We start from the raw sequence: 24,191 nt of genomic DNA on the forward strand, positions 1-24,191 counted from the left end.
TCTTTTGTTCCTGTTTCACTTTGTTCTTATCTGTTTCCGTTTTGTGTAATAGGCTTCTCCTATATACTTGGGTGGAAGACAAGTATACATTGAGGAAGGAAGTCCTAATCCAGAGCAAGTAAGTCTTCCTTTGAAGAAATTGTGTGATTTATGTGTGATTATGTGTGATATTATGTGTTTTGCAGCTTCCGGTAACCCTATTCATCTCATTAGTGATAAAGCAATCGAATTTCAAGTTTGTTTGTTGACAAGTTTACTCACATTTCCTCCATGGTTACTCCATTACTGCTTTCTCATATTTTTCAATCCCTTTAGCACAATTAAGTTTGGTATACGGTTTCTAATTGCTAGAGTTTCAGTGATTAGTGAATGCATATGAATCCGTTTAGTGAAAGCATAATTTAGTCAGATGCTAGTTTTTTTAAAAATTCATGAAAGCATGTATATAATTTAGGATCACTTTCCTGATATGATATGCGTTTCATCTTTACAGTCAGATGCTAGTTTTTTTTAAAGTTCATGAAAGCATCTATATAATTTAGAATCACTTTCGTGATATGATACNTTTCCTGATATGATATGCGTTTCTTCTCTTTCTTTTATATGTTGCAGGATATGGGTGATTCTTTCCCTATAGATATAAAGCTTCCTGAACTTTGTTTCAACATAGGAGAGGAACCAAGATCAGATGTGAAGATAAACCAGTTTCCAAACTACGATGCTGTCATACAAGTAAAAAACATCCTCTCAGTTGCGGAGTATGAGAGGATTAAGAATTTGTTCCTGGGACCAATTTTGAAGGTTATCAACAGAGGACTGATGATGTCTGGGAAGATGGTGCACTGTTTTCTGAGCAGAAGTTTAAAGGTATCAAAGGAAAATGAACTATGGATGCATTTTGGAGGACAACCAATGAGATTCTCAATAAGAGAATTCCATATGGTCACTGGATTGAAATGCACTGAATGGGGAGCTAATGAAGATCAACGGCAGAATCGTTATGATTGGGCTAACACTGAAGATGCTCACACATATGAAGATGTTTTGGATATTCTACAAGGAACTGATCCAGAGGCAGCAGATGAAAGATACTCTCTTGCGATGCTGATCCTTATCGAATGCATCTTCTTTCAGAAGTACAGAGGTAACAAGCTTCCTGCAAAAAAACCTTAAGAGAGCTCAGCATTTGGATGTCTTGGCTAATTATCTGTGGGGGAAAGATGCTTATAATCTTCTGCTTAAGTCTAAAGAAGAATGTCCCATCAAATCTGATGAAGCAAAAATATGACTTACATGGATATCCGTTGGCACTGCATTTGTGGATTCTAGAGTCTGTTCCTATGTTAAAGTCATCTTTCAGCACATTGAGTGTAATTGAGGGACCATCAGCATATCTGTGTGAAAAATACACACATACAGTTAATCCGTCGATTGCTCAAGTGGAGAACATTGAAGCATCAAACCATGTAAGTTATTCTCTTTAATTTAAAACTGAATCGTTTTCAAATATTGAATCGTTTTCTAATATAATCACGATCGTAAGAAGGACTAATATCGTTTTCAAATATTGATTGTGTGCAGCTCAAGGTTATTCACATATTACCATCGATACCCGATGATCCAGAAGATACAGTCTTCTTGGAAGACACTCCTGATCAAGATTTGAGTATGTTAACAGATGTACTGAACAAGGGATACAAATTGACACTTGAAGACTGGAGAAAAAGAGTATTGGATGTTGGTGCAGTGATGGAAGATATTGCTATCAATTCGTACCAGTTACGTAACAAGGAGAGTCTGAAGCCATCTTCTTCTGGAGAGTCACTAATGGAGAAGCTAGATAAACTTTACAACATGGTTACGGATGGGTTCAGAGATATCAATTGCCGGTTATCGAAAATAGAGGAGAGTCTGGGAACATATAAACAAACAAATACAGAAGATCAGGTAAAAAAAAAAAATTTAATCAACTTACAGGTTCCTCTTTAACAATTTTTTTTTCATGCATGTAACTGGTAACCGTTTTCGTTTTGTGTTGTAGGAGCAACAACAAGATAGTGGAATGTCTCCATTTACAAACCCTACATTCCCCAGTTCTCAATGCGATGAACAAAATAGAGATAATGTGACTCAAGTTTCTGACTCTCAGCTTCCTACCGAGGTAAGAATTTGTTTCTTACTTGTAAATTAAATTTTAGGGAAAGTAGTCTTAATTATGTACTAATGCTTCCTAAAAACGATTTGTATTTGCAGAGTGGTGATGGGATCCGTCCGACTAACAATTCTCCCACTGAACAATATACATCTGAGACTCAGCTTCCTACCGAGGTAAGAATTTGTTTCTTACTTGTAAATTAAATTTTAGGGAAAGTAGTCTTAATTATGTACTAATGCTTCCTAAAAACGATTTGTATTTGCAGAGTGGTGATGGGATCCGTCCGACTAACAATTCTCCCACTGAACAATATACATCTGAGACTCAGATTCCTACCGAGGTAAGAATTTGTTTCTTACTTGTAAATTAAATTTTAGGGAAAGTAGTCTTAATTATGTACTAATGCTTCCTAAAAATGATTTGTATTTGCAGAGTGGTGATGGGATCCGTCCAACTAACAACTCTCCCACTGAACAATATACATCTGAGACTCAGATTCCTACGGAGGTAAGAAAATATTTCTTATTTGTATTTTGAGTGTTAGGGAAAGTATTCTTAATTATGAACTAAAGCTTCCTAAAAACGAATTATATTTGCAGTGTGGTGATGGGATCCGACCATCTAACAGGTCTACCACTGAACAAAAAACAGTGCATGTGGCTCTGACTTCTGAGACTCTGATTCCTAAGGAGGTAAGAATTGGTTTGATACTTGTATTTTGAATGATAGGGAAAGTATTCTTAATCAATGTACTAAACCTTCTAATGCTTTTTTCAGCAATCATTGATTCAGTGTGTACAATTGCTGCAAGAAGTTGAAGTTAGCTGTGAGAACAAATGGAGCAAAGGAAGAGTGCGAGCAATTCATGATACATGAATCAGTATTTTGATGGACAAATCAAAGAAAGAAGAATTTTTTGGAAAAGAACAAATACGGTTTTTCCATAGAGAGAATCAGAAAGAGAAAGAAGGTGAACCAAATCCAGAAGTTTTAACTGCTGAGGTAAATATAATGATTCTTAGAACTTTTTAAAAATATTCTAACACATTATATTGACAAGTGAAATAATTCAACTCCAGTTCTTTACTCCAAGCGAAAACCAAACAGAGGAGTTCACCCAAACCGAAAAGCTCGATTCAGAAGATCAGAGGACCCAGAAGCTTGATTCAGAAGCTCAGATGACCCAGAAGATCGATTCAGAAGCTCGATTCAGAAGCTCAGATGCTCGATTCAGAAGATCAGATGACCCAGAAGCTCGATTCAGCTGTTGATGTAAGTTTTATTATAAAACTTTTTCCTGTTACTAAATTATTTAGGAAAGTCTTCTTACGCTAATAAAGGTTCTAAAATATTTTTTGCTTGTAGGGTGATGAAGAGAACCTTCCTCATGAAGGTGGTGATGAAGAGAAACTTCCTCAGGAAGATGGCAATCAAAGTCATCATGTCGATGAAGGTGAAAATCTAAATGATGGACTTGATAAAGAAGAAGATGACGAACAAAGTCATTATGTACCTGAAGGAGTAAGCCCAAATGATGGTGATGATGAAAAAGAAGACAAACAGAATCCACAAGACGAGGGACCATCATTTGATCTTAAATGTTTTAGTTCACCTGAGGTATGTCAATTTAATTCAGTTCTTGTTTGTTTTGTATATATCATTGCTGATTTTGGTAAAAAGTACAAAGAGGATATTCATAAACACGTTTCTTTGTTATATCTTGATTTCAGGAAAAAAAGAGAAAGCTGGATAAGAAAGATAAAATTGTTATTCCAAGAAAGAAGCAAAGAGTTGATGGTGATGGTGAGAAGCAAAAAGATGATGGTGATGGTGTGAAGCATGTTCCAAGGAGAAGCAATCGGCTCACAACTCCATCATTTTCAACCGTTACTCCATATAAAGCACCAAGAAACCCTGCCACATCTGCTATTCATCTAATGTTCAACCCTTTCCTCTCTCCAACTTTCAATGACATTGAAGAATTAAATTCTTGGAAGAGATCAAATATTAGACCAGGGTTAGTGTGATGTTTTAACAATTCTTGTCAATTCTAGTCAATTTTCTTTCATCTAATTATCGTCATTTTTGATAATTTCAGAGTGATAACAGATACAGAACCATTCACCTCACATTGGTTAAATTTGCTGGGAAGACGAGAGATGAATTTGCTAGAAACGGTAATTTCGGAATGCTATCATGAATGTCATGAATGCTATCCTGAATATCAGGTTATCAAATATAATCTTGTCTATTTCGACTAATAGTCTAAAAGCCTTTTTTTCATTTAAATGTAGCATATTGATGCAGCTGTGGGCTTACTTTGGTTGAGAAGAAACAAGGATCCTGTTTATTTTCACAACAAGAGACTTCCCAAATCAACCTTTGTGAGGCCAGACTTCTTTTCAAATTTGAAAGCTGCATACTTCAATTTCAAGAAGGATAACTTTAAATCACAATATGTGTTTCCAAAAGAAGTCACTGATATTGTGAGTGGGAAGTTGCCTTCGGTTTGTCTTCCTACTGAGAAGTGGCAGGATCTCGATGGAGTTTATGGTATTGCCTATAACTGTACATACAAACGGTTCATTGGTATGGAAATAAGCTTCAAGTCTAGGAAGATTACTGTTTTTGATTGTCGAACTCATGAGAGTAAAAGTGACTTGGTGGAAACTCATGTTAAGCCAATTGCAGGTAAGAACTTATTTGATTATGATAATTTGATTATGATGTGAATCTTATGCTTATGATATATTACTGATAACTATTTGTGTGTATTGCAGAGATGATATCTTATCTCTTAGGCACTGAAAGAAACAGAGGAACACTTGATCTGTCTCCATTTAAAGTCTTATGCCCTAAGAAGTTCTTTCGTCGCATTAAGAGTGAAGCAAACTGTGGATTATTCATCCTCAAAATGGTGGAATGCCACTCAATGGGCGTAGAAGAGATGATGAGTAAGCTTCAAGAAGAGGTTTCAGAAGATATTAGAGCCAAGTTATGTTTTGATATCTATCATGATATCATTCTTAAGAAGATTGAGATGTTTAGAGGTTGATTTTTTGTTTTCAGATGGTAGACTTTTCTTTGGATTTATAAGTTTACAATGGATTTATTGGAATCATATGTTGTGTGTTTTGGGTGGCATTCCACCATTTTGAGGAAATATCTTAATTGAGGCATATAAGAGATGTTTTAATTGAGGCATATAATTGAGGCATATAAGGCATATAGGAAATATCTTAATTCCACCATTCCTGTATCTTATAATTGAGGCATTATCTTATAAGCGAGATATATCCTCAAAATGGTGGAATGCCACTCAATGGGCGTAGAAGAGATGATGAGTAAGCTTCAAGAAGAGGTTTCAGAAGATATTAGAGCCAAGTTATGTTTTGATATCTATCATGATATCATTCTTAAGAAGATTGAGATGTTTAGAGGTTGATTTCTTGTTTTCAGATGGTAGATTTTTCTTTGGATTTATAAGTTTACAATGGATTTATTGGAATCATATGTTGTGTGTTTTGGGTGGCATTCCACCATTTTGAGGTTAATGCCTTAATTGATATTTCCCCTAAAATGCCTTAATTGATATTTCCCCATATATACTAAAGGTTATATCTATTTCCCGAATAAAAGGCTTTGGCCTACTGGTTATTCTCCCACTTGCAATTTCATGATGTCGCTTGTTCGAACCTCCAGATGTGCATTTGAGGAATGCCTTCCTGATTTTTTAAAAACCATTCCTAAAATGCCTTAATTGATATTTCCCCATATATACTAAAGGTTATATCTATTTCCCGAATAACAGGCTTTGGCCTACTGGTTACTCTCCCACTTGCAATTTTACGATGTCGCGTGTTCGAACCTCCGGATGTGCATTTGAGGAATGCCATCCTTGTTTTATATTTTTTGAGGAAAGCAATCCTTATTTACTATAAACCCTTCCTAAATAACTTTCATTCTTTCCCTAATCAGTACAAATACCATCCAAAATAAGAAAAGTTTCACAAAACACACCATTTACTGAGCATCTTTAAATGGATGAATAATCCAATGAAAGTTTCGAACCCGCGACATCGTGAAATTGCAAGTGGGAGAGTAACCAGTAGGCCAAAGCCTGTTATTCGGGAAATAGATATAACCTTTAGTATATATGGGAAATATCAATTAAGGCATTTTAGGAATGGTTTTTAAAAAATCAAGAAGGCATTCCTCAAATGCACATCCAGAGGTTCGAACAAGCGACATCGTGAAATTGCAAGTGGGAGAGTAACTAGTAGGCCAAAGCCTGTTATTCGGAAAATAGATATAACCTTTAGCATATATGGGGAAATATCAATTAAGGCATTTTAGGAATGGTTTTTAAAAAATCAGGAAGGCATTCCTCAAATGCACATCTGGAGGTTCGAACACGCGACATCGTGAAATTGCAAGTGGGAGAGTAACCAGTAGGCCAAAGCCTGTTATTCGGGAAATAGATATAACCTTTAGTATATATGGGGAAATATCAATTAAGGCATTTTAGGAATGGTTTTTAAAAAATCAGGAAGGCATTCCTCAAATGCACATCCGGAGGTTCGAACAAGCGACATCGTGAAATTGCAAATGGGAGAGTAACCAGTAGGCCAAAGCCTGTTATTCGGGAAATAGATATAACCTTTAGTATATATGGGGAAATATCAATTAAGGCATTTTAGGAATGGTTTTTAAAAAATCAGGAAGGCATTCCTCAAATGCACATCCGAAGGTTCGAACACGCGACATCGTGAAATTGCAAGTGGGAGAGTAACCAGTAGGCCAAATCCTGTTATTCTGGAATTAAATATAACCTTTAATATATAACATGAAATATTTAGGAATGGATTAGGTAAAGACTGAATGGTATTTAGGAAGGGTTGAGGTAAAAAAACACAGACACTCCACAAAGAAACACTCACCACACACACAATAGAGATTAAGAAACACATTTGTTTAAAAATTATAATATTCAGGAAGGACTCCTTGAATCTCAGGATATCCTTCATGAAACTGTCTTATGAATATCAGTATGCTATGAAGTATACATCTGTAGAGTGTTCCTGGATAAATCTAGTAACAATTGTAAAAAATCAAATGCATAAAAATCATCATATTGGGAATCTGCAAGTACTTTTATTATGTCCTTCATTACCACATCTGCTGCACTTATGATTTTGAGATTTAGAACCTGGTACACCAAACTCTCCAACTGATCTCTTTCTCTTCTTTGGCGGTCTCCCACTCTTTATCCTAGTTTGTGGTGGAGCACAGAAGTATTCAGCTACTGCATCTGGAAATACCCAATTCTTCACATCTCCACTTGGATGAATGCTCTCAGCATATGCTTTAGCCCAAATATCTGTCAAATAGAAATGATCAACCAGTTTGTATTCATCCATGTTTGTACGCTTTGCAGCAACAATGGCGTGAATGCAAGGAATCCTTTCAATGTCAAAGAAACGGCAGGTACAAGTCTTGTTCTTTAGGTGAACAACAAACTTATTCCTATCATCTTTGACCTCAAACTCATGTTGATCCACTTGAAAAACATCTAGTTTCATTGCCTTACTGAAGCTTAATATTATCTTATCTGTAACATTTGGTGTAGCACACTTGTTGTGTTTGGCAGCTTTTTCCCGTCGCTCATGAAACCATGTTGTAAGGGTTATCCTGATTGTCTCAAGAAGTGAAATCACTGGCAGCTCCCAAGGATCCTTTAACATAGAATTCAATAACTCAGCAATGTTGGTTGTCATAATATTGTAGCGGTTAGATGGTGCATAACAACGAGCCCACTTCCTGAAATCAGCTTCTTCTAAATACTTGGCCAGTTTTGGATTAGAATTCTATATATCCCTAAAAGCACCTTCAAACTCATGAAACGTAAAAGCATTAGCTGCTGATTCGACAAGAGGCAAGAAGCTTTTACTCTTGAACTTTAATTTAATGTTGTTTTTGAGATGAAAATTGCAAATGCCTTGATGGGATGCTGGATACAATTCTGAGATTGCTTTTTCAATGAATGAAGCACGGTCAGAAACAAATACCAAATCTGGTGCATCAGGGATGATAGTGAGCAAACACCTGAAGAACCAATTCCATGCAATATCATTTTCTGAATCAACAATGGCAAATGCTATCGGGTATAAGTGATAATCTCCATCTTGTGCAGTAGCTGCTAGCAAAGTTCCCTTATACTTTCCTTTTAGGAATGTACCATCAACAGCAATCACTCTTCTCATTAAAGAAAAACCTCTAATCGACTGACCAAATGAGATGAATACGTATTTGAAATTCTTCATAGGATCCAACTCAAGATAAGCAACTGTTCCTGGATTTTTTTCCCTTGCCATGTACAACCATTTCGCTAGATGTAAATAACTGTCCTCAGCAGTGCCTCTAACCAAATTCTGACCTTCCTCTTTTGCTCTCCAGGCTTTTTTGTATGGTATGTATACTCCATGATCTTTTCTGGCCAATTCCATAATCTGTTTTGGTTTGAGACCAACTTTCTTTTCTCCATAGTTGTTGCAGTAAAAACTCCCAAGCAACTTTGCAGTTGCTTGTCTATGGTTGGCATTCCTGTGGGTTGTGTCACAATTGTGTTCATGACAATACTTCTTCACCACAAAGAATTCAGATGATTTTAGCCTAGTCGCACGCAATTGCCAACTGCATTTATCATCAACACATCCCAAACTAACTCTCGTTTTGTTTGACCATCAAACTCTGAACTCAAACCTCCATTCAAGTGCCCAGTTTCTCATCTTGAACATCAACTCTTCCTTGTTCTTGAAATATCTGTCCACATATATATCATCAGCCCCTCAAGTTGAATGTGAACCTACCATAGATATAGGAGAGAGATCTGGAGCAGGAACCAAATTCTCTAAAAAAGATCATATTCCTTTTTCAGCTGTTGAGATTTCTATATCATTATGTGTCGTAGAAACATCACTTCCAATAGACCGATTAAGTTCCTAGAAAAATAAAAAGATTAGTAAATGAAAAGTAACATTTGCAAGTAACTATAGCTTTATACTTGAACCGTTCCTAAGTAGTTCATCCTTAAAATTCTTGATATTCATCATGTTCTGTGATTTAGGAAGGGGTTCCTAAACATATATGAATCTTGTCTAAAAACTTATATTAAAGAACTAACCTTGTGTGTTTCATGTGCAGTCGTATGTGAACTTCCTGCAGAGATCAGAATAGGATCTCGATCAGCAGGCAAGGCAAATGAATTATTGTTCTTTTCTTTTTCAGCGGTTGAACATGTATCACCAAGTGGCTTAGAAACTGAGATATCACTACCAAATGATTGATCAAATTCCTACAAGAAGAATTAAGTTAAAAAACTATGAAGAATTAAGTATAAGAAAGTTACAGTGAAAACAAAAGTAAAAGTCATGTACTTACCGATACACACAAACGTCCTATCTCAGGATTTTCTTGTATCTTCCTGATAAAAGTGCAGACTTGGCGGTCATTGCGAATGAAGATAGGAGGAGAATCTTCTACAATTAATTTCATCTTTGGAAGTTCATAGCTGAGTGAAATCTCTTTAACTAGACCATCAAGTCCGAAATCTTCAAAAACAATCTTCATTAAATCCTTGTAAGTGATATTCTCAGAAACTTCACAAAGGCATCCACCTTTGTTTGTATCAACGAAGAATCTCCAATGAAGCTTGTCATTAATTTTCCACTCACCAAAGACATAGTATATCTCCAACATTCTACAATCAAGCCAACAATACCAAAATCACATAACAAAAAAACTACCGAATCTGCTAATTCATCTATATAGAGCCATAAGTCGCAATTTCTTCCTTAATTTCAAAGAACTCAACAATTTCAAACTCTGAAATTCATGATTGAAGATATCGATTGAAGAAGAAGAAAGATAACCCAACAATTTCAAACTCTGAAATCAATGATTGAAGCTATCGATCGAAGAAGAAGAAAGATAACCCAACAATTTCAAACTCTAAAAACGAAGAAGAAGAAAGAGAAATTGAAAGATAAGGCAACGGATTTAGTACCTGATTGAAGCTTCATGGGAAAATCTGAGATCAGAAATGAAGATCTCTGATCAGAAAATTCATCAAGCTTCGCCGGAGAGAAATGTAAGAAATCGGGTTTTGATTTTTTTGAATTTTTTAAAATAAGAATATATCTCTCTATTAATTACTAGCTTTGGAACATTCCAGCATGTGTGCTAGTTTTGGAACAAAAACCCAAATGTGTGCCATTCTAGGGTATTTCTCTTTTTTTTTTTTCTTTTTGGACAGCTATATTTGGTTCTTTTTGTTACTATATAGATTTTATGTCATAAAGAAAAATATAAATAATATTTTGATTAATTTATTTTTAACTAAATATATGTCGTAAATGTTTTAATAATGGGCAATTGTCATAAATATCACTAAAATAGGTTTTTGTTCCAAAAATAGGACAATTTAGTTTTTTTTCCAAAAATACCATTAAAATATATTTTTTTTCCAAAAATACCACATAATTGAACTAAAGTTCTAATACTAAAAACTAATTTCTAAATTTTAAATACTAAACACTACCCCTTAAAATTATACTCTAAAACTAAATGTGTCAACCCAAACTTAAAAAAGAAAAAATTCTACATCCTTAAAAATCAATTTTTGTGTTTATGGTAATTTTGGAAAAAATTTTGTGGTATTTTTGGGAAAAAAACTACAATGTGGTATTGTTGGAAAAAAAAAAATTTAGTGCTATTTAAAGGAATTTCTCCTTAATAATTCACAGATGTTGAATGGAAATTTTGTTTGACTTGTTCAATTATCCCTTCAATGTTTAAATATGTTTTCATGATATGAATATGGTTTGAATCCAAATTCCAAACCAACATCCTAAACCCAAACTAAGATTGTGGTTTTTATTTGCTCTTTATTTGGATTAGGGGACCAAATTAAAGTTTATTTATTTTTGGTTTGCATGAATATTTTGAAGTTTTTAATGGTTTTTAGATTTTGGTTTTTGGTTTTTAGTTTTTGGTGTAGATTTTAGTTTTTTTATAAACTTGAATGGTAATCTTTTTTTTTTGGCAACGAATGGTAATTTTTTTTAATATTTTAATAGTTAATAATTAGTTTTAGAAACCTTTTTAATAAATGAGTGAACAAAATTATTGGTTCTTAGAAAATAGCATAATCAAAAGAAATTCAGAAAAATAAATGAAAATAGATTTTAAGCCAAAAAAAATCTCAAAATCTCATAAAATAAGATATTGGATTCTCTATAGAAATTTTCAAAATCTCTCAAAATATACATTCCATAAATTTTAAGGAAATCATTCTTAAATTTTTGAATGGCCATAAAATAGATTCTGGAAAAACAAAAACCAAAAACCCACTTTAAACTAAAAACATTCAAGGCACTTTAGTTGGTTTATGCTCCGTTTTTAAATGAACAGAATGTAATCCATTATAATTGGAACATGTATTTTCTTATGCTAATAACTACTTAAGATTAATTAACATAAACACAAGTAATTAAAGTCCTTTTTGGTAAGGTACTTCCGTAGAGTTAAACCACAACTCTTCGTTAATAAGACTGACCACCGTGATTTTGGTGCCTATTTCAGTTTATTAATTAATTATTTATTTTTTTAATTGCTTATTAAATATTTTCTATGTGTTCATTGTATAGACCCTCAAGAATTACAGACTCATTGTTTCTAAATAAAATTATCTCTTAGTAATATTTGTTTTTAGTCTTTACCATTGTTCTATTATATTGAGCTATAACCTATTTTTTAAGGTTTTTCTCAGAATTTTCAAGTTTTTTCAGTACTTTATTTATTTTTATTCATATAAATCTACTTTTAACATTTAATAATTATTTTATTAACATATCTATGAAATTGAAACTTAAAATATTTTATGCTAATTATATATCTATTGGAAAAGTGAATTTTTTGGAAGAACTACATTGAGAAGAACATATTAGAAACAAAAGGAAAACATATGCAAAATATGTGCAAATAAAAGGTTAAACCATAGCAAAAAATATTTTAAAACTAGCAACAACATAGAGATAATTTTTAACACTTATTTTCTTGTTAGTCAATTGCTAGATTATTTAAAATTTGTATGTTGTTCATTAATGTGTAGGCACTTAAGAGTAAAGTGAATCTTGTCGTATCTAAATATGGTACTGGTAACTACAAAATCATAAACGAAGTGGTGGCGGCAGCACCAACTTTCAGCAAAACACGGTTCGTGATATATGTGAAAAAGGAAATTTATGACGAGATCGTTAAGATTGGTAAACTGAAACCCAACTTAACCATCATTGAAGAGGGGAGAGACGCAACAATTCTAACCGGGAATTTGAATGTCAAAGACGTGACAAAAACTTTCTATTCGGCAACACTAGGTAATATATAATATCTTATCTGTAATATAGTATTGCTTTTTCTATATTTATTAATTTTACTAGACTAATCAATTCGTAACTTGAATAATATATGCATTGTAAACTAAACATAAATTTAGAAAAACAAGATGGTTGAATTTTTACTATGATTGGATTGCAAAAAGACTTGTATCAATTTCTACATAAATAGAATTTTATTTGGTTATACATTCTGATCATTTAATTTTTTTAGCGTTTGACTATATTCATTGAGTTTAGTATATTTTCTTGTTAAAGCATAATTATACGATGGATACAATTTTATTGAATGTGTTTGTTTCTCTCAGTAGGAAGATACACTATAGGACTATACAGTATGTTATGTTTGAAGTTTGATAATGGTAAACATAATGAAATATTAAAGTAAATAGATTTTATGGTAAACATATGATTAAACCACCCAATTTAGAGCTTTTTTTGTAAAGTACGTTTTAGTTTTACCTTAACGACGTCGATTTCAAAATAGGGTTTCTTAACGACGTCGTTTCGAATCTCGCTTTATAATAAACGAAAAAGACCAAAATTGACTAATTTGACTTCTAGTTCTAGTTCCAGTTCCGGTACACTACAGCCCTCTCGTTGTCACCGGAAACACCGCTCAAACAACTCCAATCACAAACGCTGACTAGAAACAATCCTCCGGTGAGCTTCTCCCTCCTCAAAATCCTCTCAGATATGTTGTCTCTTCTTCTCTTTCGATTTTATCTTACTAGTGGTTTTTGTGCGAAAAGTGTGATTTTTGAATAGGCTATTTAGCTTCAGTGTTCCTCAATGGCAATATATAATTCTAAAGTTTGGTTCTTGTCTCTCTGTAGTTAACTAAGCTGTGTGCTTTTTTATTTTTCTTCCATAAATCTCTCAGTGGCTGTAACTGCATTGTAAGGCTATGAAGTACTTGGGGATGTTTAAGAAGTCCAGCTATGTCATCAGTTCTCACATTCCCTAGATAAAATGCTTCTTCTATATGCCTACAAATTTATAAAGCCTTCTTCATGTGTGACTGCACTTGGACTGTCTAGTGTTCATTGCTACTCCTCAAGATCAAAGACTGCTAAATCAAAGACGTCAAGCAGCGCTGCTGTTTCTTCTGTTTCTGATGAAGAGAAAGACGCCTTTTTCGTTGTTCGGAAGGGTGACATTATTGGAATTTATAACGATTTAAGTGATTGTCAAGCTCAAATTGGATCTTCGGTGAATTCTTCAATCTCTTGTGTATGTATGTATGTATGTATATATACTTTCTTTAGGTGGGATTATAAGAGAAGTTGATGTGGCAGGTTTATAATCTTCCAGTTAGCGTTTCGTTGCTCAAAGACATAGATGAGTATCTTAATACTGTTGGAATGTAGAATTCACTCTATTGTTTTAGAGCTTATGACTTGAAAGAGGATATGTTTGGAGCCTCACTCCTTGCCTTTTCCAGGTGAAAGATTATATTATAATCTGCATTTGCCTTGATTCGTGATGTTGGATTTTGGAACTGAGTGGTTATTAACTGTCTTATATTGTAGTTTGAAGTTTAATGATGATGAGAACATAGCTTAAGCTCATTGCTTATGTATTCCATTTTCCTAGGATCAACTTCCTTCACCTTCCATGTCAAGTAATCCCTTGGAAAAGCTTTCTAAGCTGAAGTCATCTCGTGATACCTCAGATGTGAGTGTTTTGATATGTTTGTATATACTTATACTTCATAGTTTCAATAGACTGGATTCAGAATATTTTCTCAAGTTTGATATGTTTCTGTTTCTCCTCATATGGTAGGAAACTTGCATTATTGAGTTTGACGGTGCATCAAAAGGAAACCCTGGTCTCTCTGGTGCTGCAGCTGTACTGAAAACTGAGGACAGAAGCTTGGTATGAATCCTTTTGAAACCATTGTTAGAAGCAAAAGCTTCTCTCTCAAAAGAACAAAAACAAGCGTACTTGTTTCTCTGTTTTGTAGAAGATAAAACAGAGTATTAGAGAAACTTGTGATTTTATTGATAAATTGAAATAACTTGTTGTATTACAGACTCGATTGTGTTGCAGGAAATAGAGACTCAATCTGTACTTATACAAGTGAAACATTGTGTTGTTTCTATAAGAAAAGACATGACTCTTCATAAGACACAACTTAGAAATCGTGACTCTTAACGTAGAAACAAACTTATACGAATGTGACTTTATGTTATACAAAACTCAATTATGTCTACCACTCTCCCTTAATTGAGTTTTGGTCTAACTCCAAGCTTCCTCCTTGCCTTTGATCTCGAACTCTTCATAACCTGCCACGTTCAAACAACCTTCTTCTTCCCTCGCAAGTAAGGCACTTGCGTCTGAGTTATTCCATCTAAATGAAAACTCTTATGCTTCATCGGAATGTTCAGTATCCTTCTCCCTTGAGGATTGTTGATGACACATCTATTATCTTCAAATAAAACTCCATATCCATTTGTCATTTGAGACAGACTCAATAGATTTTTCGCTAAACCCGGCACTAGAAACACCTCTTTGATGATCTTCTCTCTCCTTGGCTTGTCATCACTTGGATATTTCCTTTTCCTGCTGTCATTACACGTTGACCATTCCCCACTTTGATCGGAACCTTTATCCTCTTATCAAGAGTGATGAAGTATTTCACTTACTTGGTCATATGGTTAGTGCATCCACTGTCAAGTAACCATGTCTCATCTTTTATTTTTGATGATACTTCTTCTTCAACCATACTGAACAACATGTGATCCTCATCATCTGTATCTTATAGACTTAGATCCGCTCCCTCGGTTCTTCTTAGTTTGCAATTTTTGGCTAAATGTCCCGGTTTGTTACACACGAAACATTTTTTTCTAACTGTTAGCCGCTTGTTGCGAAAGAAGACCTTTGTTGTTCTGCTTCATCCAACAATCACTCTCATTGTGATTTTTAAGTTTGCAAACGCTACACCATTTATCAGCCTTCTTTCAACGTTTGTCTTCTCCATATAAAGCTCCTTCTGTTGATCGCTCTTCTCGAAGTGATACACACTGCTTGTGTGCTTTCAAAGTGCTTATCAATTCAATAACTGATAGCACGGTTAAATCTTTAGTTTGTACCAGCACCGCTACAATACTATCAAACCTTTCTGGGAGAGATATGAGAATTTTCTGGATAATTTCATCTTCATATTTTCGTACTCCCTTCTCAACGATTGTAGTTTGATCAATTGTACTTGTGGAGTCCCTTGAAATTCAGATTGCAGTGCATCCTATGCTTCTTTCGAAGTAGTTGCTGGTGCTATGCGGGAGAAGGTTTGATCCGACACGACTGTTTGTAGAATTTGCAGAGCCATCATATCTTGTGTCGTTTCTTCCTCCCATTGCCTTTTCAGTCGCAACCCTTCCGGAGTATGTTCTGCTTGTGATGGTTGATTTGAAACTCCGTTGTCCACCATCGTTCACATCTTTCTGGTTTTGTAAATTGTTGTCATTTTGATACGCCAGAAATCATATTTATCTCCATCGAATATGGGAATCAACTGTTGTGATGTTCCTTCCATCGCCTCTGTTTTGTTGCTTGAATTTTTTCTTGAATTGGCCCTTGAATCAGTTGGGCTCTGATACCATGTTAGAAGCAAAAGCTTCTCTCTCACAAAGAACAAAAACAAGCGTACTTGTTTCTCTATTCTATAGAAGATAAAACAAAGTATTAAAGAAACTTGTGATTGTATTGATAAACTGAAATAGCTTGTTGTATTACAGACTCGATTGTGTTGCAGGAAATAGAGACTCGATCTGTACTTATACAAGTGAAACATCATGTTGTTTCTATAAGAAAAGACATGACTCTTCATAAGGCATAACTTAGAAATTGTGACTCTTAATGTACAAACTAACTTATACGAATGTGACTTTATGTTATACAAAACTCAATTATGTCTAAAAACCACAGTTGTTTAATTAGAGAGTGCAGTTATGTATCTTAATATCAGTTTTCTCAAGAACAGATTTGTAAAATACGTCAAGGTTTAGGAATTGCCACAAACAATGCAGCAGAATATCATGGATTAATCCTAGGATTGAAGCATGCTAGCTATTGAGAAAGGTTACACGAAAATTAAAGTGAAAAGTGACTCCAAGCTAGTTTATATGCAGGTTAATTTGTCCAGTGAATTTTATATATCTTTGTGCAATTAGGTTGTTTAATTAATCAAAGATGCTTCTCCCTCACACCTTTTTAATGGTTTCTGAGAACAACAGATGAAAGGTCAATGGAAGGTAAACCATGAGGTAATGTCGAAGCTCTACATGGAAGCAAAACAACTTAGAAGCAAATGTGTTTCTTTTGAGATATGTCATGTTCTATGGGTATGTTTCTATGTGCTTGAGAGAAAGAGTTCCTAGATGGCTTTTTTGTGTTTTTTTTTTAATGTGAGAGAAAGAGTTCCTAGATGGCTAGTACAATACGAAACCACATCTCCACTTTGGACGAACTGTTACTATTGAATACATATTTGCGGTTTAACATATGTGTTTGGTATTTTACGGTTTTGAATGCTAACGTCGTTGGGACAAAATAGTTAGAAGTATATTGAAACAATGATTTTGGAGGATTTTATGGGATTTAGGAAATTTAGAATTTTGATAGATTTTAGGGAAGTTGATATGATTTATGGTAAAATTTTTTCAAATCCCACCTAAAACTATGAGATTTGGATTTCTGTATTTTTAACTAAACAAATCCTCTCAAATCTTCCAGAATCCCTAAAACTTATTAAAATCCAAATCCATAAACTGTTTTGAATAACAGTGGATTTTAAAGTAGATTTTTAAAAAATCAGTTCAATAACAGTGGATTTCATGAGACTTTTTAAAATCCATGATTGAATAACATAGAATTTGTAACTTTTAAACAAATCACTTAAAATGTCAAGTTGAATACACCCCCTTTAGTGTTTTAAAGTGATTTTAAACTATATATTTAAAACTATTCTTCGTATATCTCCAAGTATATTTTTATCTACACTAAAATGTATATTTGATTTATACATACTATATGTTTAACTAAATTGTAAAATCCCAAATAATGTGTAAATTAAATCGCACCACCACATACATAGAAAATGAAAATACCCATGACATGGAATGATGGAATGACTATAGAGTTTGTATCAAGAACACTCTTCAAGTTTAAGAACACAAAGCTAAAAGAATTACTCTCTTTTATTAATCTTTAGGAAAATCTCTCAAAACCTAAAGCCCTTTTGTTCTCTCTTAAACTCTTAAAGGTATACCACACCTTGGCAACTCTTTATATAGGGAGATCTCTAGGGTAATTTCCTTTTCATAATAGGTAAACTAACATTATTTAGATAACTTTTAAATACATATAATCCTATTCCATAACTTGGTAGGATTAGGATAGCTTGCTCACCAAGCTATCTTCAAGCTTAACCAACATTCTCCCCCTTAAGCTTGAAATCACATTTTGACACATCTTGAACTCCTAGAAGATCTCTCATCTTCTTAAATTTAATCCTACCAAGAGCTTTGGTTAGGATATCAGCTTTATGTTCCTCACCAGAAATGTGCTCCACCTCCACCTGTTCATTCTCTACACACTCACGTATAAAATGATATCTCTTGTGAATGTGCTTGCTGCGACCATGGAAAACAGGGTTCCTAGTGAGTGCTATCGCCGACTTGTTATCTAGCAGAATCGAGACCTTCTCACAAGGTTCTCCGGTAACTTCATCTAGAATCTTTTGTAACCAGATCGCTTGTTTTGCCGCCTCTGTGGCCGCCATAAATTCAGCTTCACAGGACGACAGAGCCACCGTATCAAGCTTATGAGAACACCAAGTAATAGGACACTCATTCAGATAGAAGACATGACCACTCGTACTTCTACCATCATCCTCGTCCACATTGTGACTACTGTTATTGAAACCGACCAGTTAGGCATTCTTCTCTCGCTTATAAACAAGACCGTATGAACGAGTTCCCTGCAAATATCTCAGTATCTGTTTTAACGCGGCACTGTGAGACTCCTTGGGATCATGCATGTAACGACTTAGAACACCAACAGAGTATGCAAGATCAGGACGAGTCTGAATCAAGTAATGAAGGCATCCAATTTTCCTCCGATACTCCTTAAAATCAATACTCTTCTCAGCTTGAGCCTTAGAAAACTTAACACCAAAGTCCATGGGTATATGAACTGCATTACACTCTCCCATACCAGTTTCACTCAGGATCTTGTCAGCATATCTTTCTTGTTTAAGAATAATACCAAAGTCAGATTGAGAAACCTCAATGCCGAGGTAGTACGTAAGCTTACCGAGGTCACTCATATCAAATTTCAATGCCATTCGCCTTTTAAACTCTAGGATTACTTCAAGGTTCGAACCTGTGACAAGAAGATCATCAACATACACAACCACGATAAGACGATGCTCCTTCTCTTGCTTATGAAACATAGAGGGTTCCTTAGAAAACTTCACGAAGTTAAGCTCCTTGAGAATATGATTCAGCTTATTGTTCCAAGCTCTAGGTGCTTGTTGAAGTCCGTATAAGGCTTTATTTAACTTGTAGACCTTGTCCTCACTTCTTAGAATGACAAAACGTTCTGGCTGATTAACATAAACATCCTCCTTCAGCTCCCTATGAAGGAACACAGTTTTTACATCAAGATGATGTATCTCCCATCCGTTAGAGGCTGCTAGAGCGATGATAAAGCAAATTGTTTCAATGCGTGCTACATGGGCAAACACCTCATCAAAATCAATCCCATTACGCTGCAAATAACCCTTCGCCACAAGCCGTACCTTGTACTTGTTTATGCTTCCGTCAGAGTTGCGTTTAATCTTAAATACCCACTTTACACCGATCGGTTTAGCTCCAGGAGGAAGATCGACCAGATTCCATGTATTTTTCTTGTTAATCGAGGACATTTCTTCTTGACACGCTTGTAGCCAAACTTTCTCACTCTTAGCTTCATTAAAATCCCATGGCTCTTCATTGAGTGCAAACAGCAGACGTTCAACCTCTGTTTCTGCAAATAGAATATAGTCCTGCAGATAGCTTGGTTTTCCTCGTTACTCTTGTTGACCTTCGCAATTCTTGTACTTCTTGATTCTGATCCTCTACCTCCTCATGATCATCTTGATCTAGGTCGTTTTCAGTTTCAGGAAACTCATCTTCTTCTATTTCTCTATGAGAACTGCGACTCTGTTCACGACTCTGTTCACGAGTGTTCTCTGTTTCTCCGTAACTCCCTTCTTCTCTTAAACCGTTATTACCAAAGGCTCCAAAAGTAATAATGAAGGTTCCTGAACCATCAACATCTTTATTACTTATATTACACCATCTCCAGCTCTTCTTTTCATCAAAAACTACATCTCTACTCACTGTTATTCTTCTACTTGCTAGATCCAACAAACGATAAGCCTTTGATCCTGGCTCAGTTCCTAGGTACAAAAGCATTCTAGTTTTATCATCAAGCTTCTTCAGGTGTTGAACTTCAGTCTTCGCATAGCTTATACATCCGAATACTCGGAGGTGCTCCACATTCGGCTTCTTCCCCTTAAATGCTTCGTATGGGGTTTGATTAACAAGTGCTTTGGTAGCCACTCTGTTTATTAGATATGTAGTATGTCTAATAGCTTCTCCCCATAGATAATTAGGCATATTCATATGCTTTAAGAGGCTCCTAGTCATTTCCATCATTGTTCGATTTCGTCGTTCTACTACACCGTTCTGCTGAGGTGTATAAGGTGCGGTTATCTGCCTTTTGATCCCAGTTTCTTCACAAAAACGTTGAAACTCTTGTGATAGGAACTCACCACCTCGATCAGTTCGAAATGTTTTGATTGTCATGCCTGTCTCTTGTTCAACTGCTGCCTTGAAGTTTTTAAACTTGCTAAAAGCTTCGCTTTTTTTCTTCAAGAGAAGCGACCACATGTAGCGTGAGCAATCATCTATCAGAACAAAGACATACCGGTTTCTAGCCAGTGTAGATGGAGTAATAAGACCACAAAGATCCCCATGGATAAGCTCTAGTACATGTGTTGCTTGAAATGATGTTGACTGTGGAAAAGCTCTTCTCACCTATTTTCCAAGTAAACAGGATGCACAAACCTCCTTCTCGACCTCAAGGTTTGGCATTCCTAAGACAAGTTTATACTTTATCATTTTCTTCATGCTCTCACTTCCAATATGTCCTAATCGTGAATGCCACTTGCTTGAATTACCCGAAGATATAAGCTGTAGACACTTGGAGTTCTCTGTTTCCATAGGCACCTTATACGACCGATTTCTAGACCTTGCAGCTTTTACCAACAGTCGACCGTCCTGATCATGCAATGTCAACACGTCACCACGCATCCGAACATCACACCCGGACTCAGTAGCTTGTCCAAGGCTTATAACATTGCTTCTTAAGCCAGGTATGAAGTAGACATCAACTAAAACCTTGCGATCGCCATTCTTAGTAATAAAGAGAATTGATCCTTTGCCTTTTATATCTATGCGTGAGTCGTCTCCAAACCTGACCTTACATGTGACTGTCTCATCAAGCTTTGAGAAGTAGTACCGATTCCCAGTCATGTGGTTACTTACCCCATTGTCTAAGTACCACACATTATCACCATCAGTATGAGTTTCAAACTCGTTTGGTTTAACATTACGCTCATTAAGATAAACTACTTCGTGCATCATTAATGCGTCAGCGGTTTGTGTGTCCTCTTCATCATTCTCATGTGTCTCCTGCAACTTAAGTAGCCTATCCGGACAATTAGACGCATAGTGTCCTACTTTATCACAACGATAGCAAGTTACTTTAGATGTGTCCCTTTCTTGTCTATATCCATCATTATAGCGAACACGTCCTCCACGTCCTCTTCCGCGACCATAAAATCTACCACCTTGACCTCTGCCTCTGCCTCTTCGTGCATTATAGCTGTCTTGATAGGGTTGATGATCCGTATTTGCATACATGAGCTTCCCTTGATCATCATGTAGAGCTTCTTCTTCACTACTAATTCTTTCTTCATAAGCTTTTAAACGACCAACAATATCTTCAAAAGATGTGGTGTTTAGATCGAGCACCTGTTCAAGAGCAGCAACAATGTGAATGTATTTCCTCCTTGGCAAGCTATTAAGAAGCTTCTTAAAAAGCTTTGGTTCTTCGATATCTTCTCCTAAAGATGCTGATTTTGTTGAAAGTTCAGAGAGTCTTCCAACAAAATCATCAGTTGTGTCGGATTCTTTCATCTTGATCCTATCAAACTCAGCAATCAATGTTTGAAGTCTCGCTTCTTTAACCCTCTCAGCTCCGATGTGCCTGGTTTTTATTGCATCCCAAACTGCCTTGGAGGTTTTAAGATTACCAACTTGCAGGAGTAAGGCTTCTGGAATCGATTGAAGCAGGAGAGCTCTAGCCATGTCATACTTCTTTATGTCGTCTTCCCCTGGTTTGATGGTTGATAGACAGGTTTTCACCCAGGGTATCAACTCCCTATGTAGTTGTAGTAAAAAGGGTTATCAATCCAAATGGTTGTGTATTGCTTGCAGGAAGGATATGATCAGCACAATACAAGTCAAGCCAAGCAATTAGGGTTTTTGTTCTAACAGTCCTAATATAAACAAAGTAAAAGAATATAAACAAGTAAACCACACGACCTAAGCACTCGAAGCAAGCAATCGAGTACAGGATCGAGTGGGGTGGTCGAGTATGCAAGTAAACTATGAACAGCTCGAGGTATTACTCGATGCAGGTTATCGTGTACCTGATTGGGTAAGTGGTCGAGTAAGTAAAGAAAATACAAGAAATGAAATACGAAAGTTCCTAAGGATGGGGGTAATCGAATCCTAAGTGTTCTAGACCAATGCGGATGCCTTACATGCCTCAAGCAATTATTTCCTAGACAATGAACCTCTAAAATCTTGTCACCACACTTTCGCACTAGCAACAATCAACCTTGAACATACTACCACACTGTCGCACTAGCAATATGAACAAGCAGGCATTAAGAACAATTCATTTTTGTCAGTAAACTTAGACTTATCTGATTTTGTCACTCAAAGTTAAGTAAACCTCTAGCATTGACCTAATCAAGCATTTTATCTACTCCTTTCGGCCTGTAGCATTGTAAACGCCCTAGATCTAATCTCAACCTTTCGGTCTGTTGACAGCATTAAGAACATCAACCTAGAAGGAAATCTATCAATCATAACAATCAACTAAAGCATCCTAACCGATCAAGAACACCTAATCATCTATCCCATTCCTAGAAACTTTGCTACACTACTCGGACATAGAAACAAATGAAAAAGCAATAGAAATAAACGAAAATGACATTATATTAAAAGATAGAGTAGAGTAGAAAGAGTATGGGATAAAGATCTAAGAAAACTACAAAATAAAAGTACAAAACCAAGAAGAAATTGTTGAGTCGCTCAGTTCTCTCACAGAAGCTCTCGCTCTCTGGTTTGAGGGTCTGCGGCGTGCTCATTTGCGAGCTAGGGAATGAGGGGGTTTATATATGGAAACCTATTTGACCTAGCTTCCCAGACCTTCCCGATGGTCTACTCGATGGGGTACACGAGGGTTGAGTCGGGTAACTCCTCGGGTGGATCTTTGGGTTGCTCTTCGCGCTCTTGGATCCTCTTTGATCGTGTTGGGGTTCGGACTTGTTCTTGTAGCTTGATGGCTCCTTCGGGTACATGCTCGAGTTGTCCTTGTTTTTCCCCATTTTTGGCTCTTTAGCACCTGTTTTCATCCAATATATGCAAATGCAGAAATGCAACACCCTAAATGCTCTAGAACTTGATTCTTACAGTAAATGACCTAAAAATGCTAAGTTAGGGGTATGAACAATGCAGAATATGGACAAAAAGGGATGCTAAAAACATGTAAATATGAGTGTTATCAGACCCCCAAACTTAAATCTTGCTAGTCCTCTAGCAAGGAAGTAAGAAGGTACGGTTTGAATGTGGGGACTCATAACCTTAAGATGCTAACCGAAGGATTCAAGCTATAGTCCTTAAAGATAGGTTAATGATGCTAAGATCAATCAACATACTTACAAATATTTTTCTATGCTTATTACCATGCATCGATCTAGCTCAACCTTCAACTAAAGATAAGGAACATCTCTTTCACATTCAATTAAGTGTTTGGCGAATTCTTGCAAATGGAAGGTGAATCAAGCTCAATCGGTTTCAAGGGTAAGGCTTTTTGGTAAGGTGGTTTCAAACAAATTCTTTAGGTGGTTTTCTCTCAAAAAGTGGAATGCTAGACAGTCGTGAAAACTATCTAAGACTGAGAACAATTTGGGCATACAAAGCTTAACTCTTGATGATCTATCCTTTTCTCATACATTCATCATATATTTTTTTATTTAAACCTCCTAGAATGTAACTACCCACACCCTTGATTTTAACTCTTTTTTTTTTACTCCCTAAGATTTAGACTTTTAGACTTTAAACTTCTAACTCTTAATCTTTTTTTTTTCCTTTGCTAAACTCCTAATATAGATATATTCTTTTCTTTCTTTCTAGGAGACTATAGCAAGAACTTTTTTTTTTTTTTTTTTTTTTTTT

The 24,191-nt window shown here is 35.5% G+C and overlaps 4 protein-coding genes and 1 pseudogene across 4 annotated transcripts; 2 read left to right on the forward strand and 3 right to left on the reverse strand.

Moving 5' to 3' along the window:
* On the forward strand, nt 4,738–5,285 carry LOC109126577. The gene is made up of 2 exons (XM_019230260.1): nt 4,738–4,846; nt 4,936–5,285. The coding sequence occupies exons 1-2, from the start codon at nt 4,747–4,749 to the stop codon at nt 5,208–5,210; spliced, it is 375 nt and encodes a 124-aa protein (XP_019085805.1). The 5' UTR covers nt 4,738–4,746; the 3' UTR covers nt 5,211–5,285.
* On the reverse strand, nt 7,209–7,737 carry LOC104715402. Its single transcript, XM_010432811.1, has 2 exons — nt 7,365–7,737; nt 7,209–7,246 (listed from the first exon to the last, which is right to left on the reverse strand). The coding sequence occupies exons 1-2, from the start codon at nt 7,735–7,737 to the stop codon at nt 7,209–7,211; spliced, it is 411 nt and encodes a 136-aa protein (XP_010431113.1).
* On the reverse strand, nt 8,023–8,943 carry LOC104715403. Its single transcript, XM_010432812.1, has 2 exons — nt 8,918–8,943; nt 8,023–8,848 (listed from the first exon to the last, which is right to left on the reverse strand). Exons 1-2 carry the CDS (start codon nt 8,941–8,943, stop codon nt 8,023–8,025), a joined length of 852 nt encoding a protein of 283 aa, XP_010431114.1.
* On the reverse strand, nt 8,919–9,898 carry LOC109126590. The gene is made up of 3 exons (XM_019230275.1): nt 9,596–9,898; nt 9,339–9,509; nt 8,919–9,156 (listed from the first exon to the last, which is right to left on the reverse strand). Exons 1-3 carry the CDS (start codon nt 9,782–9,784, stop codon nt 9,076–9,078), a joined length of 441 nt encoding a protein of 146 aa, XP_019085820.1. The 5' UTR covers nt 9,785–9,898; the 3' UTR covers nt 8,919–9,075.
* On the forward strand, nt 13,477–16,991 carry LOC104715404 (annotated as a pseudogene).

Source organism: Camelina sativa, chromosome 9, assembly GCF_000633955.1.
Source record: "Camelina sativa cultivar DH55 chromosome 9, Cs, whole genome shotgun sequence".
NCBI classification, from domain to species: Eukaryota; Viridiplantae; Streptophyta; class Magnoliopsida; order Brassicales; family Brassicaceae; genus Camelina; species Camelina sativa.

What these genes read in the sequence shown, in the direction of transcription:
- LOC104715403 (XM_010432812.1), bottom strand. Translation starts at nt 8,943, where the DNA reads ATGAGAAACTGGGCACTTGAATGGAG. An exon ending in AACTGGGCACTTGAATGGAG is followed by an intron (nt 8,849 to 8,917) that starts GTTTGAGTTCAG and finishes TGATAAATGCAG; the next exon opens with TTGGCAATTGCGTGCGACTA.
- LOC109126577 (XM_019230260.1), top strand. Translation starts at nt 4,747, where the DNA reads ATGGAAATAAGCTTCAAGTCTAGGAAGATTACTGTTTTTGATTGTCGA. An exon ending in TCATGTTAAGCCAATTGCAG is followed by an intron (nt 4,847 to 4,935) that starts GTAAGAACTTAT and finishes TGTGTATTGCAG; the next exon opens with AGATGATATCTTATCTCTTA.
- LOC104715402 (XM_010432811.1), bottom strand. Translation starts at nt 7,737, where the DNA reads ATGAAACTAGATGTTTTTCAAGTGGATCAACATGAGTTTGAGGTCAAA. An exon ending in TGGAGAGTTTGGTGTACCAG is followed by an intron (nt 7,247 to 7,364) that starts GTTCTAAATCTC and finishes AATTGTTACTAG; the next exon opens with ATTTATCCAGGAACACTCTA.
- LOC109126590 (XM_019230275.1), bottom strand. Translation starts at nt 9,784, where the DNA reads ATGAAGATTGTTTTTGAAGATTTCGGACTTGATGGTCTAGTTAAAGAG. An exon ending in TAGGACGTTTGTGTGTATCG is followed by an intron (nt 9,510 to 9,595) that starts GTAAGTACATGA and finishes TTCTTCTTGTAG; the next exon opens with GAATTTGATCAATCATTTGG. An exon ending in CTGCACATGAAACACACAAG is followed by an intron (nt 9,157 to 9,338) that starts GTTAGTTCTTTA and finishes TTATTTTTCTAG; the next exon opens with GAACTTAATCGGTCTATTGG.